General features: G+C 36.2%; 1 protein-coding gene across 1 annotated transcript in view; it reads right to left on the bottom strand.

Annotated features, from left to right (window-relative positions):
* Positions 1–1,046: 1,046 nt before the first annotated feature.
* The window catches only part of HDAC9 (histone deacetylase 9), a 526,228-nt gene continuing 512,219 nt past the window's right edge, over positions 1,047–15,055 (bottom strand). The window contains exon 25 of the mRNA XM_080818413.1: positions 1,047–1,286. Coding sequence (XP_080674539.1) covers positions 1,247–1,286 — 40 coding nt within the window. The 3' untranslated portion in view covers positions 1,047–1,246. The remainder of the gene's footprint in view (positions 1,287–15,055) is intronic.

Genomic DNA, 15,055 nt, shown 5'->3' with positions numbered 1-15,055 from the left:
AAGGCAACATGTGCAAAGGTTAAATATGTGTTTTTGTGTGTGTGTTTTTTCCCCACAGGAAGGCACAACTTCGAGGTTAACACAATTCAAGGTGACTTCAAATAGGCAATGCCTTCATTAACACATTTTGAAGATCTAGAAAATTCAGTGATATTGCTTCATCTTGATGGTGTCTCAGCTAAAAGAACACATCACACCAAGAAACTGTGTTAACCTGAAAAGTTAAAAGTAATGAAATACTCAAATCTCCTGAATAGCCAGGGAGATTGTGGGTAATCTTTAGCTTTTCTGTAAGGAAGGAAGGATGAAAGGTAAGAAAAAGCATGTGCTGGAGGAAAGAAGATGGAAAGTGCAAACTAGGTTCTTGATAGATTTGGAAAAAAAATTAAGACCATCCTCTGTGGAACATATGCTTGATACTACTTATCATCAAAGCAAGGGACGTATGAGGGGAATGGGAGACCTTATCCTCAAATACAACTGCAAATCCCCCACGTGTGAGAACACACAGAGGGATGTTAAGGAAATAGGGTTATTCTTCTAAAAACATGGACATAAAATACTGCACCATTACATACAGTATGTGAGGGTCCTTTGGCATTTGGACTTTGAGATACAGGATGGTTTATTCTATTGGAAAAAGCCTCATCCCAGTTCTTCCATCTTGAACTCTTACTAGCAAGAATTGAACCATGTGTTTAAAACAAAGGCCAAAAAACAAACAAAACAAAACAAAACAACCCCTGCAATATGTTGGGAACTGCTGTCCGTTCATAGCTGAAAGCAAATTCTGTGAACAGTTTAAGACTGACAAAAATTATCCAATAAGAAACTGATCAGAATGTCAGGAATGAGTATTTTTCCGGTTTTGCCCAGAATTTCTCTGGCTGTCACAGCATCCATAATAATTAATAGTATCTAATGCCATACTGGATGTTATTAGTTTATACTTAGGGCCTGGCAGTGGGTCATCCAGCATATTAAAAGCATGCTGGAAGCAGTTTCTTCCAATAGTGGTTTACCGTAACTTGAGAATCACAGCGGTTACGTTTTAGGAATCTTTAATGCCCTTTCAAGTCCATCCAAAGAACAAGTGAAGCTGCTGTTCGGAATTTTGTGCCCAGTGTTTACGTTACATCGAATCTGTGCCACCCAGGCAGCAGACAAGACATGTCTGAGGGTGCTGGGTGGGGGGATACACAATGATGTCACACACAGGAAATATGGGGGTGGGGGGCTTGGCACTTCACAAGGCTGGCTCCTCTTCCATAGGCTCACCAGCAGTTCTGTAAAAATAAACAGGCAATCAGAATACGGCATAAGAGTACACAATGACATTGTAGATTTTCATGCATAATCAAAGCTGATTTTTCAGCTCTCTCTGATGTTTATTTGTGTTATTCAGTTATCCATAAATAGAGTTTCTTTCCTAGGAAGTATAAACAAATGTCAAGTGGAAAAACATTTTAGATCCAAGCAATCATTGGAAATGTTCCTGTTTATATTAAAACATGTCAAAATATTTTATAATTCTAGATTCTGAAATGTACATGTTTTGTGTCTAGTACAGTCCAATAATTTATTGAAAAAATTAACTACAATATTTTATTTTAGAAGCAATCACAATGATTTCCTATGGAACCAGTCTGCTAATGAGAGCAAAGCACCCAGCTCGCTTCTGGAGGAGACTCACCAGGGCTCTAGTTTTTGCTTCTGTGCTTTCATAACTGGATTGGCTGCCTGCCGGAGGCATTTCAAATCAAATTCTGAATTTGATTAGCAAATCGCTGCTACAGACCCAACGTTTTTATAAGAAATGCTCTATGGTAGTGTGTAAATAGTTTTTATTTGACATCATCTGTGGGGTGTTCTGCTCAGGCAAAACCAAAACTAATTGCTTGAAAATTTATACTTGATATTTAAACTTAATTTAGTAACACTCTGAGGGTGTTTTAAGGCAAACTTTTAGAATGATTTTTAATTTAGTCAAAGGGACAGATTGTAGCAGAAATACAAATACATTGAAGTAGTTGGACTGTTGAGGGAAGAGAACTGGGATTTGAGATTCTAAGAGAATTGAGTTTGAATCTGAGCTCTAGGATTTGCTAATGTTGCCACTGCTAACATTGTAAATATACTGTTAGCGGTGGCTTCAGTTCAAAACTATGGGGGAAAAACGTTCCTAAGAAAATTAATGAAGTTTAAAAAAAAAAGAGGAGATAAAATTGACTTGTAAATAATAAACACTATGAGACATTACTTATTTAATATTTTGGATTTGTCCCTTTGTCATCTAACACATACATAAAATTATGTGAATGGCACAAAGACAGAGTTATGTCTATGCTACCACAGGAAGCTAAGGAAATATAGTATTTGGATGATTATTCTCTTTGGGTGGTGGAATAATAGATAGATGGTTTTCATTTTCTTTTTCAGACAGTTTGTATTTTCCACTATTCTATAATGAATTACTTTCATATTAGAAAAAAATGCCATGTTTAAAACATGGCTGTTTATGAAGACTATTTAGCTATGTTTGTTTATAGATTTATAATGGAAAAAAAGCCAAGACTTCTATGCATTTGTAAGTAGTTGCCATTTTAACTTAGTGTTTTTATAATAAATTTAAAATATTGAAATAAAGTTTTTATCAATGAGATGGTAATAAAAAAGATTTTAATGCATTCTCTAAAGAATGAGAAGTATCAGTTATTCATTACTTAACATTACCCAGAAGAGGGAGTTCTACATGAGTCCACGTGGAGAACAAAACAAAAAAATCATGTCTTAGGTAGTCGTAGCCTGACCAAGAGTATACTGGATAAGGAGGCTATGAGAAGGTGTTTAGAGTTGCTATATAAGATAAAAGCTATTTAAATGAGTCATACTCTTATTAAAATTGTTCCAAACTAAAATTATCAGCATTCTGAGAAGAAAATTCTTAAATGCTTAAAGAAAACATTTATGTAGCTAATTTATATGTAACAAACTTATTTACATCTAAGAATATGTGGATAATACAGGTGTAGAATCCTCAAACTAGGTACTCTAATGGAGACTGAGTTTTCCTAATTTCTTCAGCTTTGAGACCCAACTGACATACATTATGTAAATTTAAAGTGTACAATGTGATGATTGGATTACACATATATATTGCAAAATGTTTACCACAAAAACACATCTTTCACCTAAGTACCATTTTGTTGTTGTTGAGAACATTCAAGATTTAGTAATATAGCAACTTTCATGCATACAATACAGTACTGTCAACTATGGTCACCTTGCCTTACATTAGATCCCTGGAATTTGTACCCTTTAACCAACATTCCCTATTTCCCCAACTCCCAGCTCCCAGTAACTATCAATCTACTCTCTGTTTAATTGAAATGTATCATTGTATAAGTTTAAGGTGGTTTCATTTACATTTATTGTGAAATGATTATCATAATAGGTTTAGTTAACATCCATCAACTTACATACATATCGAGGTCAATGTTTTTAGATTTCACATATAAGTGAGATCATACAGATAAGTATTTGTCTGTCTTTGTCTGACTTACGTCACTTAGCTTAATGCCCTCAGCTTCACTCATGTTGAATCTTCTCTCTTATGGCTGAATAATATTCCATTGAAAGTTTAAACCACATTTTCTTCATCCATTCATCCATCAATGGAGACAGGGTTTAGACTGTTTCCTTGTCTTGGCTATACTGAGTAATGCAATGATTATGAGACTGCAGATATCTCTTCAAGATAGTGATTTTGTTTCCTTTGGATATATACCTAGAAGTTAGACTGTGGTATCACATGGTAGTTCTACTTTTAATTTCTTGGGGAATCTCCACCACCACCATTTATTATCTCTTATCTTTTTTATGCTAGCCATTTTAACTGATGTAAATGATGTCTCATTACGGTTTTTACTTCCATTTCCCTACTGATAAGGGCTATGGAACATCTTCTTATATGCCTGTTGGCCATCTGTATGTCTTCTTTAGAAAAATATCTGTTCTGGTCTTTTGTCCATTTTTTAATCAAATTATTATTTTTTTGCTATTGAATCATATGTATCATGGTTTACAAGTACATCATATATCATATACATACATGGTTTGTAAATATTTTCTATTTCATAGGTGGCCTTTTCATTTTGTTGATTGTTTCTTTTGGTACACAGAAATTTGATGTAGTTACACACACTTATTTTTGCTTTTGTTACTTTTTCTTCTTTTAGTCATATCTAAAAAATCATGGCAAAAGACCCAAATCGAGGAGCTTTCCTCTATGTTTTCTTCTAAACTATAACTATGTTTATAGTTTCAGGTCTTTAAGTTAAGTCTTCAGTCTATTTTGAGTTAATTTTTGTGAGTGGTGTAAGATGGGATTCAACTTCATTCTTTTGCATGTGAATATCTAGTTTTCCCAATATTGTTTACTAAAGAGATTATTGTATTCTCACTGAATATCCTTGGCTCCTTTGGTAGATATTAGTTGAGGGTTTATTTCTGGGCTGTCAGTTCTATTCCATTGGTCTATGAGTCTGTTTTTTATGATAGTGCCATACTGTTTTGATTACTGTAGCTTTGTAATACAGATTTAGCTCAGGATATGGGATGCCTTTGTTCTTTTTCAAGATTGCTTTAGCTATCAGGGTCTTTTTTTTTTTTAATTTTTAATTTTTTTTATTAACATATAATGTATTATTAACCCCAGGGGTACAGGCCTGTGAATCGCCAGGTTTATACACTTCACAGCACTCGCCATAGCACATACCTTCCCCAATGTCCATAACCCCACCACCCTCTCCCTATCCCACCCCACCCCCCCACCCTCCGCCGGCAACCCTCAGCTTGTTTTGTGAGATTAAGAGTCTCTTATGGTTTGTCTGCCTCCTGATCCCATATCAGGGTCTTTTTAAATTCCGTATGAATTTAAGGATTTTTAAAAATTATTTTTGTGGAAAATGCCATTGGAATTCTGATAGGAATTGCACTGACTCTATAGATGACTTTGCATAGTATAGATACTTCACCATCATTAAATCTTCTGTCTTTTTCAATTTCTTTCATTAGTCTTCTTTTTGGTATATAGATCTTATTTTGTATTCTGAAACTTTACTGAAGTGGTTTATTAGTCTTAACGGGTTTTTTTTGTTGTTGTTTTTGTTTTATTTTTTTGTGGACTCTCTAGGATTGTCATTAGCAAACAGAGACAATTTTACTTCATCTTTTCTTGTTTGGATGCCTTTAATTTCTTTTTCTTGCTTGATAGCTCTGGGTAGAACTTCTAGTACTGTGCTGAATGGGAGTAGTGAGAGCAGGTACCCTTGTCTTGTTTCTGATCTTAGAGTAACCGTATTCAACTTTTTACTGTTGAGTATGATATTAGCTTTGGGAATGTCATATATGGTCTTTATTATGTTGCGGTATGTTCCTTCTATATCTAATTTCTTAAGAGTTTTTTTTATTATGAAAAGATGTTAAATGTTGTCAGTTACTTTTTCTGTCATTATTGAGAGGATCATATGATTTTTACCTTTCATTCTAGTAATGTGGTGCATCGCAGTGATTGAGGTGTACACATTCAACCATCTCAGGGATACTGTTTGACGATGTTGAATTCTTTTTTTTTTTTTTTTAAGATTTTATTTATTTATTTGACAGAGAGATAAACCACAAGTAGGCAGAGAGGCAGGCAGAGGGGGAGGGGGAAGCATGCTCTCTGCTGAGCAGAGAGCCCGATGCGGGGCTCGATCCCAGAACCCTGAGATCATGACCTGAGCTGAAGGCAGAGGCTTAACCCACTGAGCCACCCTGACGCCCCATTCTTTTTTTTTCTTTAATTTTATTTTTTCAGTGTTCCAAGATTCATAGTTTATGCCCTACACCCAGTGTTCTATGCAATACATGCCCTCCTTAATACCCACCACCAGGCTCCCCTAACCCCCACCCCCACCCAAATCCCCTCCAAAATCCTGTTTGTTTCTCAGAGTCCACAGTCTCTCATGGATCACCTCCCCCTCTGATTTCCCCCAATTCACTTTTCCTTTCCTTCTCCTAATGTCCTCTGTGTTATTCCTTATGCTCCACAAGTAAGTGAAACTGTATAATTGACGCTCTGTGCTTGACTTACTGCACTCAGCATAATCTCTTATTCTTTAAATGCGTGGTTGAAAGTGCTAGTATTTTGTTGAGGATTTTTGCATTAAAGTTCATTAGAGGTATTGGCTTATGATTTTCTTTTCTTGTAGAATCCTTGTAGTATCTGACTGTGGGAATGAGGTAATATGGGCTATATTAAAATAAGTTTGACAGTGTTCTCTCCTCTTCAATATTTTTGACAAGTTTAAGAAGAATTGCTGTTAATTTTTCTTTAAATGTTCTAGAAGAATTCACCAGTGAAAAGATCTGGAACTGAATTTTCTTTGTTGAGAGGTTTTTGATTACAGATCCAATCTACTTACTCATTATTGGTCTGTTCAGATTTTCTATTTCTTCAGGATTCAGTCTTGGTATGTTGTAAATTTCTAGGAATTTATCAATTTCTTGCAGGTTATCTAATTTGCTAGCATATAACTGTTCATAGTAGTCTCTCATGATACTTGCATATGTATTATTGTTGTAATGGGCCCTCTTTCATTCCTAATTTTATTATTTGAGTCTTTTTTTAAAAAAGCAACTGAATTTTGTTGATCTTTTCTGTTTTTAAAAAATCCTTTATTTCATTTATTTCTGCTGATTTCATTTGTTTCTATGGATTTTTGTCATCTTCTTTCTTCTGATAATTTTGGGCATGGTTTGATATTTTTCCTAGTAGTTCTTTAAGGTGTAATGTTAGGTTGTTTATTTATTTATTTAGGCATTTATTGCTATAAATTTGCCTCTTAACACTGCTTTTGCTTTATCCCATAAATTCTGTTATACTGCGTTTCCATTTTTGTTTGTTTTAGGATATTTTTTATTTTCTTTTGATTCCATCCTTGATCCATTAGTTGTTCAAGAGTTAATTTCCACATTTTCGTGGATTTTCCAGTTTTCCTCTTGTTATTCGTTCTAAATTTCATACCACTGTGGTCAGAAAAGATATTTGTATGTTTTCAGTTTTTAAAAATTTGCTAAGGTTTGTTTCCTGACAGAACATGTGGTTTGTCCTGGGGAATGTTCCATGTGCACTTGAGCAAAATGTGTTATTTTCCTGCTGTTGAATGAAATGTTCTATACATGTCTGTTAGACCCGTTTGTTCTAAAGTATAGATCAAGTCTGATGTCTTCTTACTGATTTTCTGTCTGGAAGATGTATCCATTGTAGAAAGTGAGGTATTCAATGCTCCTTTTATTGTATTGTGGTGTATTACTCCCTTCAGATCTGTTATATTTGCTTAATATATTTAGGTGTTATGATGTTGGATGCATATATAATTGTTGTATTCTCTTAATAAGCTGATCCCTTTATCATTATATAATGACCTTGTTACAGTTTTAGACTCAAATTCTATTTTTTCTTATATAACTACCCCTGCTCTATTTTGGTTTCCATTTGCATGGAATATCTTTTTCCATCCTTTCACTTTGAGCACGCGTGTGTCACATCCTAAAACTATAGGGATCTTTTGTAGGCAGCATATAGATGGATCTTGTTTGTTTGTTTAAATCCATTTAGCCACTCTATGCTTTCTTCATGTTATTCATTATCATCCTTTCTTTTCAGCTTACAGAACTTCTTTCAGCATTTCTAAGCCAGGTATTGTGGTGATGAACTAACTCAGCTTCTGTTTGGGAAAATTTTTATCTCGCCTTCATTTCTGAAGGACAACTTTGCTAAGTAAACTATTCTGGCTGGTAGGTTTTTAATTTCAGCATTTTGAATATATCATCATACTCTCTCTCTCCTGGCTTGCAAGATTTTTGCTGAGAAATCCACTGATGGTCTTATGAGAGTTCCTTGGTATGAGACAATTTTTTTTTTCTCTTGACACTTTTAAATTTCTCTCTTTGTCTTTGATTTAGACAGTTTTATTATTTTATTAACATCATTTTGGATTGGAATTTTGGGCTGACCTATTAGCTCCATAAACTTGGGTATCTAAATCTTTCCTCAGGTTTGAGAAGTACAGCCACTATTACTTTAAATAAATTTTCTGTCACCTTCTTCTTCTGGGACTCCAATAATTCACAGATTGTCTTAATGATGTCCCATAAATCCCTTAAGGGGTTTCTTCATTCCTTTTAATTCATTTTTTACTTTTTTGCCCCTCAGGCAGAATAATTTCAAATTATCTGTCTTTGACTTTATTGATTCCTTTTTGTTTGGTTCAGTCTGATATTGAGCTCTGTACTGAATTCTTTGATTCAGTTCTTGTATTCTTCAGCTCCAAACTTTGACTATTTACTGTTTTCTGTCTCTGCTGAACTTCTCATTTTGTTTTTTATTGTTTTCCTGATTTTTGTTGAATTGTTTGTGTTCTCTTATAACTCTCTGAGCACCTTTATAACAATTATTTCTAATTCTTTTTCAGGCAATTCATGTATCTCCATTTCCTTGGGTCAGTTACTAAAAGTCTACTCTGTTCCTTTGGTGGCGATCCCTGTGGCTCTGTATCTGGGTCAGGAAGGCACAGTATTTTGTTGGCTCAGGCACCTCAGGTCCACAACACTGACAGCTGTGTTGTCTTTGGTGAGCACTATGATGGCAGGGCAGGTGGGGAGATTCTGGAGTGACTGCAAGGGATTTTGGAGTCCTCAGTATCTTCTTCAAGTACAGCACCTAGAGACCAGGATGGGCCACCGTGGTGGCTAGAGTTGGTGGTGCACACACTTGGCTGCAAGGGCACTAGGTCTTGGCACCAACTCCTGTGACTGCAAGCCTTCCCAAGGTGCATAGCACTGGAAACCAGTGCTGGGACTCAGGCTGGTGGGGTGCAGGTACATAGGTGGAGGGGAAGATGCAGTTGAGCTCAATGATAGGAGTCAGGGCTAGATGTGGGCTTCAATTTTTGGAGTATACTCCTATGGCTGAAGGGTCTCAACACAGATATGGGCATGGCATTGAGGCTAGAGATGTGAGTTGGCCAAGGGTGTGCAGGTGTACAGTTGGAAGAGCTAGCTGCATGTGGGCTCAGCAGATCAGGCCAGTGACAGAAAGCAGGGCTGAATCCTGTCTGCTGGCAGTTGTGGGGGCCTTGACTGTCAGTATGGACTCCTATGGCTGAAGAGTCTTGCCATGCGTGCATTCATGGCAGTGGAGGCTGGTGATGGGAGTCAGGCCAGCATGTGCAGGTGCGTAGCAGGAAGGGCCAGCCCTGAGTGTGTGCATGGTGGTGGGTCAGTGGCAGGGTCAAGGTTGGCATCTTGCACTGGTGTAGCCACAGTAGCTGGAGTGGGCTGCTGGTATAAATCCCAGGCTGCAGAGACATGGGTGGCAGAGGGAGAAAAGAGAGAAAGACCTGGATAACTGGTGAGCATGTTGAAAACCTAGGGGGAAAACCCTCAGTGGTAAAATCTGCAGGGGTCTGAAACAGCTGTTTTGGACATTGGTTTCTTCATTGGTGAAAGCTGCTGGGGTACTTGCAGAACATGTCACTGGAAACCATGATCACTCCCATTGCATATCTGGTACTGATAGCCCCCACCCTTCTTCTTTGTTCCTAGCCATCTCTATATATCTCCATTTTGCCAATTCTCTGGGTGGGTGAAACTGAAGTGGTTTTTTTTCCTGCAGTGTCCCAAAAGGCTGGGGATGCTGGTCACTCACTCTGCTCTTTCTTTCCCAGCAAGGAGAACTCTTTCTAGCTCAGGCACTCTTGGTGCTGAGTAGTGTGAGTCAGGAGGATGGGATGACTCAGGCAAAATGAAACCGTTCTTCCTTCCCTTTTTGGGCTGTTATTCTGTTGTTTATTTTCCACTCTGTTGTTTTGGTCCACTCTGTTGCTAAAGTTTCTTGAGTGGACTTCTGAGCTCTCCCAGAGCTATATTTTTGGACTGATAGATGTCCAATTATTGATCTTTGTTGGGAGACTAAAGCTCAGGTCTCTGCTCTCCCATCTTAGTGACATCACTCTCCCAGCTTGCATTTCCCTATTTCTAACCCAAAGCAACAGCAAAATTGTCTTTTCCCCTACACCCAGGACTTAGTTGTGGCTGGAATTTCAGAGAAAATAGTGTGTAGGGAAAATGTCCCAGGGGTCAGAGATGTACGTAATAAATATCTACCCTTGGTGAAGGATCTGTGCATTCTCCAGATGTATACATGACCACCCTGGGCTCTGAGGACATGAGTAGGGTATCTACTGTGCAGCCCATACTTACTGGCAAAAATGGATCCTCTTCTGTAGAAACATGGGGACTTTCAGGTACAATATAAAACTTCGCATCAGATGCTTCTCTTCCTTTTTCTCCCTTCAAAATCATTTCATACTGACCACTTTTTTGAAAATAGTCCACTTATAATCCCCACCTTCTACTGAATCAAATACACATCCACATAACTGACCAACTCTCTCGGTGTCTTGCTGTATAGAAATAGTGTTAGTAGCAGAGCAGGTTGGAGAAACTCCTGGATTTCAAGGTATGCTCTGCATTTAAGTCCAAGCTATGTCACTTTTTAAAATTTAACTTTGAGCAAGTCCACACTTCTAGATTCTCAGTTTTCTCTTTAAAAGTTGAAATAGTCCCTGACTTGCTCTTAGGCTTAACTGAATGAGGTTATTTAAGAGAACATGCTTTATATACTGTAAAGTATTGAACAACTATAGAAGAATTGTATTATTTATATCTGCCATTGTGATGATTTATAGTATCATAGCTTTCAGTGGAGGTGTACTGTCTTTATTTAATTCCTATCCTTATGTAACTATTTTATATGTCTACATATTTCTTTAAAAAGATCATTTTTTAAGGAAATCATTTTCATGAAACACTTAGAAAGTCAACTGGTGAGGAATGACCTTTTAATGGTTGTTTTGGTTAAAGACTGAGAAGCAATGCTCTGGAAATGGGAGGGCTTCCCACTTCCATCATCTATGTACACACACCAAACTTACCTTGATTAACAAAAACAGAATTGTGGAAAGAGATGGGGAAAGGGAAGAGATGCAATTTTTACAGATTTGAATTTAATTTCTTTTGTAATTAGGTAAGACGGAGACACAGTAAGGTCAAGGATACATATAAAATAAAACCTCCAAAGATAAATTTTAGTTCAATAGTTTAGCTATTTGAAGACATAAACTTCTATTAGAGCAAGCCAACTTCACAGTGAACACTGATCATTTTTCATCAATAAAGGGCAAAGATTACACATATTTAAGAGAAGGATCTGTTCAGTCCAGCAATCACAGGTTAAGAAAACGTCTATAAATATAAAGCAGCAAGAATTTAACTTGAGAAAAGATATAACATAAAATTAAATTCTTGCATTTTCCTTAAATTCTTGTACATTTCCTTAAATATATTTCATTTCTTATGATTTTTAAAACAGTATTTCTTTATTTATATTAATAATGTTATTTAATATGACATATTTTCTCTTGTTTTGTTGATTTAATTTAAACTCCTTAATATCTTACTTTCTCTTCCTCCTCCAAGGCAAGCAATCTAATGCTATGTACATTATTTTGTTGGTAAGGTGTTCTTCAGAGCTTTATATTATTTTTTTGTAGGCATATATTTTTATTTTATGTAAATTTTATTTTTATACACATACATAATTTCTGCTGCTCAATTTTCTCACTCTGTATTGTATTTATTAAATCTTTCAATGCAGTTATGTTTACCTAGTCTGTACCTGTTAAGAACTACATGGCATCTCCACGGTATACACCTGCCACGTTTTAACTACTCACTCTCTCAATAATGGATCCCAGGTTTGACTCCCTCTCTCTACCCACCATGAATAAAGCTATAGTGAACATCCTAGTACATGTACTTTAATGACCCTAGATGAGAAAGTCTTCAGTATATACATATAGCACAGGGGCATGATTACTAGGTCATATGTTTTGTGTATAGTAAATCGTACTAAATTGCTTTCCAGAATGGCTGTCATAGTTTTACCTTCCCATAGCCTCCAAAGTTCCACATATGTACAGGTTCTGATATTCCCCATGTTACTGAATTTTTCACTGACTCAAACAATAATAGACTGAGTGTCTGTTATACACCCTGGCTCTGTTCTAGGTATTAGAAGTATAGAGGAGACACAGAAAATATAACAGGGGTATCTGATCTAATTTTGGGATTGATGGTCAGTGAACATTAACCAAGAAGAGGAAGTGATATTTGATCTGAGACCTAAAGGGTAAGTGGAAGAAAATAGAGAGGCTAGCATAGGGTCAGGGGGAGGTAAAGGAAGATAAGTATTCCAAACAGAGGGGAGGGTATGTGCCAAGAGGCATGATGTGAACATGAATATGGGTCTTTGGAAAAAATGTTAAAAACCACAAGAAGACACCATTACACACCCACTAGAAAGGCTAAAAATTTTAAGACTGATTTTATAAAGTATAGGTGAGGACATAAAGCAACTGGAATAGTCATTCATTGCTGGCGGGAATGAAAGAGGCACAATCATTTTGGAAAGCAGTTTGGAAGTTTCTTACAAAGTAAAACACATGGCTTCCCTGTAGCTTGGTGATTTCGCTCCCAGGTATGTATCAAAGAAAACTGAGTGCTTGTGTTCACAAAATAAAAACCTGAACAAAAATTTCACAGAGACTTAGGTTCCTCAAAAAATTAAAAATATAATTACCATATGATCCAGCAATTCCAGTTCTGGGTATATATCCAAAAGAATTGAAAACAGGATCTTGAAGAGATAATTGCACACTCCTATTCATTGAAGCATTATTCGCAGTATCCAAGAGGTGGAGGCAACCTAAATGTCCATTAATAGATGAATGATAAAGAAAATGTGGCATATACCTACAATGGAATATTATTCAGTTCTAAAAAGGACGGAATCATGTCATATGCTACAATATGGATGAATTTTTACGACATTATGCTAAGTGAGGTAAGCCAGTCACAGAAAGGCAAATACTTCATAATTCTACCAATATCTAAAGCAATAAAATTCTTGGAAACAGAAAGTAGAATAGTGGTTTCCAGAAGCTGGGGGAATGAGGAAAAGAGAAATTGTTGTTTAATAGATATAGAGTTTTAGTTTTGCAAGATGAAAAAGGTCTAGGGAGATGTTGCACAATAATGGGCATACAGTTAACACTTCTGGTCTGTACACTTAAAAATGGTTCAGATGGCAAACATTATGTTACATGCTTTTCACCACAATAATAAAAAATTTTCATAGCAGTTTTATCTGTAATAGCCCTAAACGGCAGAGGATCTGAACAGATATTTTTCTAAATAAGACATACAGATGATTGACAGGACATGAAAAGGTGTCTACATCACTAATCACCAGGTAAATGCAAATCAAAACCACAATATGACACTATTTCATATGTGTTTGAATGACTATTATCAAAAAGACAAGAAATAACAAGTGTCAGAGGAGAAAAGAAAACCCTCGTGCACTGTTGGTGTGTTGTAAACTGGTGCAGCCACTACGAAAAACAGTATGGAGGTTCCTCAAAATATCAGAAATAGAACTACCATAAGATCCAGCAATTTCACTTCTGGGTATTTATCCAAGGACATGACAACACTAACTCAAAAAGATAAATGCATCCCTATACTCACTGCAGCATGACTTAACAATAGCTAAGACATAAAAGCAGCCTAAGCATCTATTAGTGATGAATGGATAAGAAAAACGTGATACAATGGAGTATTATTCACCCATAAAAAAGAAGAAAACTGGAGCACCTTAATGGCATAGCTGGTTAAGCATCTGATTCTTGATTTCAGCTCAGGTCATGATCTCATCTTTCATAAGACTGATTCTCGCATGGGGCTCCACCCCAAGCATGGAGCCTGCTTAAGATTCTCTTTCTCACCCTCCCTCTGCCTCTCCTCTCCTACCCCCCACAATCCCCTCTCTCTCAAAATAAATAAATAAATAAATACGTAGTAAAAGAAGAAAATCTTGCCATTTGTGACAACTTGGATGGACCTTGAGGGCATTATGTTAGATGAAATAAGTCAGATGGAGAATGACAAATGCTATATGATCTCACTTATTTGTGGAATCTAAAACAAACCCCTGAACTTACAGAGAAAAGACTAGTAGTTGCCAGAAGTGAGGGTAGGGTTAAGAGGTAGGTGAAGTGTGTAAAAGTAGTCAAAAGGTACAAACTTCCAGTTACAAAATAAGTAAATCCTGGAGATGTAATATACAGCATAGTGACTATAGTTAAAAATGCTGTCATTTTTTGTTCGAAAGTTAAGAGAATACATCTTAAAAGTTCTCACAAGAAAAAAACTTTAACTATGTGTTCTGATGGATGTTAACTAGAGTTATTGTGGTGATTATTTAATAATATATACATATATCAAATCACTGTTTTACACCTGAAAGTAACACAATGTTATATATCAATTATGTCTCAACAAAAATCCCTAGCAAAATTAATGGCCCCAAGGGGAAACAAGCCAAACACTGATCCACAGGTACATGGATAAACAAATTAGTGTGTGTTTATACACTGGGATAATGCACAATAATAAAAATGAACAAACTACTGAAGGATGGATCTCAAAAACATTATGCTTAGTGGAGTAAAAGAAGACAGATAAAAAGCTGTATGAACTTCTGATTCCCTTAAACGAAATTTAAAGTTTGGCAGAACTAATCTACAGTGTTAAAATGAAAAAAAAAATTACCTTTGGAGAAAACAGCATTGACTAAGAGGCATAAGGAAATTTTCTGGGTAAGGGAAATGTTTTTGATTTTGTTCTGGGTGATGTTTATTTGAGTACAGAATAGGTAAAAAATCTTTTGGTTTGTGCATACTATTATATGTAAGGTATACCCCAATTTGAAAAAAAGAAAGGAAACAAGTTCAGTGTTGGAACACAGATCAGAAAACAAAGAGGAAAGATTTCAGATATAACGTACAAAATCAAGGGAAGGGTTTGATCATGGAGGGCTTATGGG

The sequence above is a fragment of the Martes martes genome (assembly GCF_963455335.1).
Source record: "Martes martes genome assembly, chromosome: 11".
NCBI lineage: Eukaryota > Metazoa > Chordata > Mammalia > Carnivora > Mustelidae > Martes > Martes martes.
Note: the sequence above shows the minus strand (reverse complement) of the source record. Positions and strands in the feature narration are given on the sequence as shown.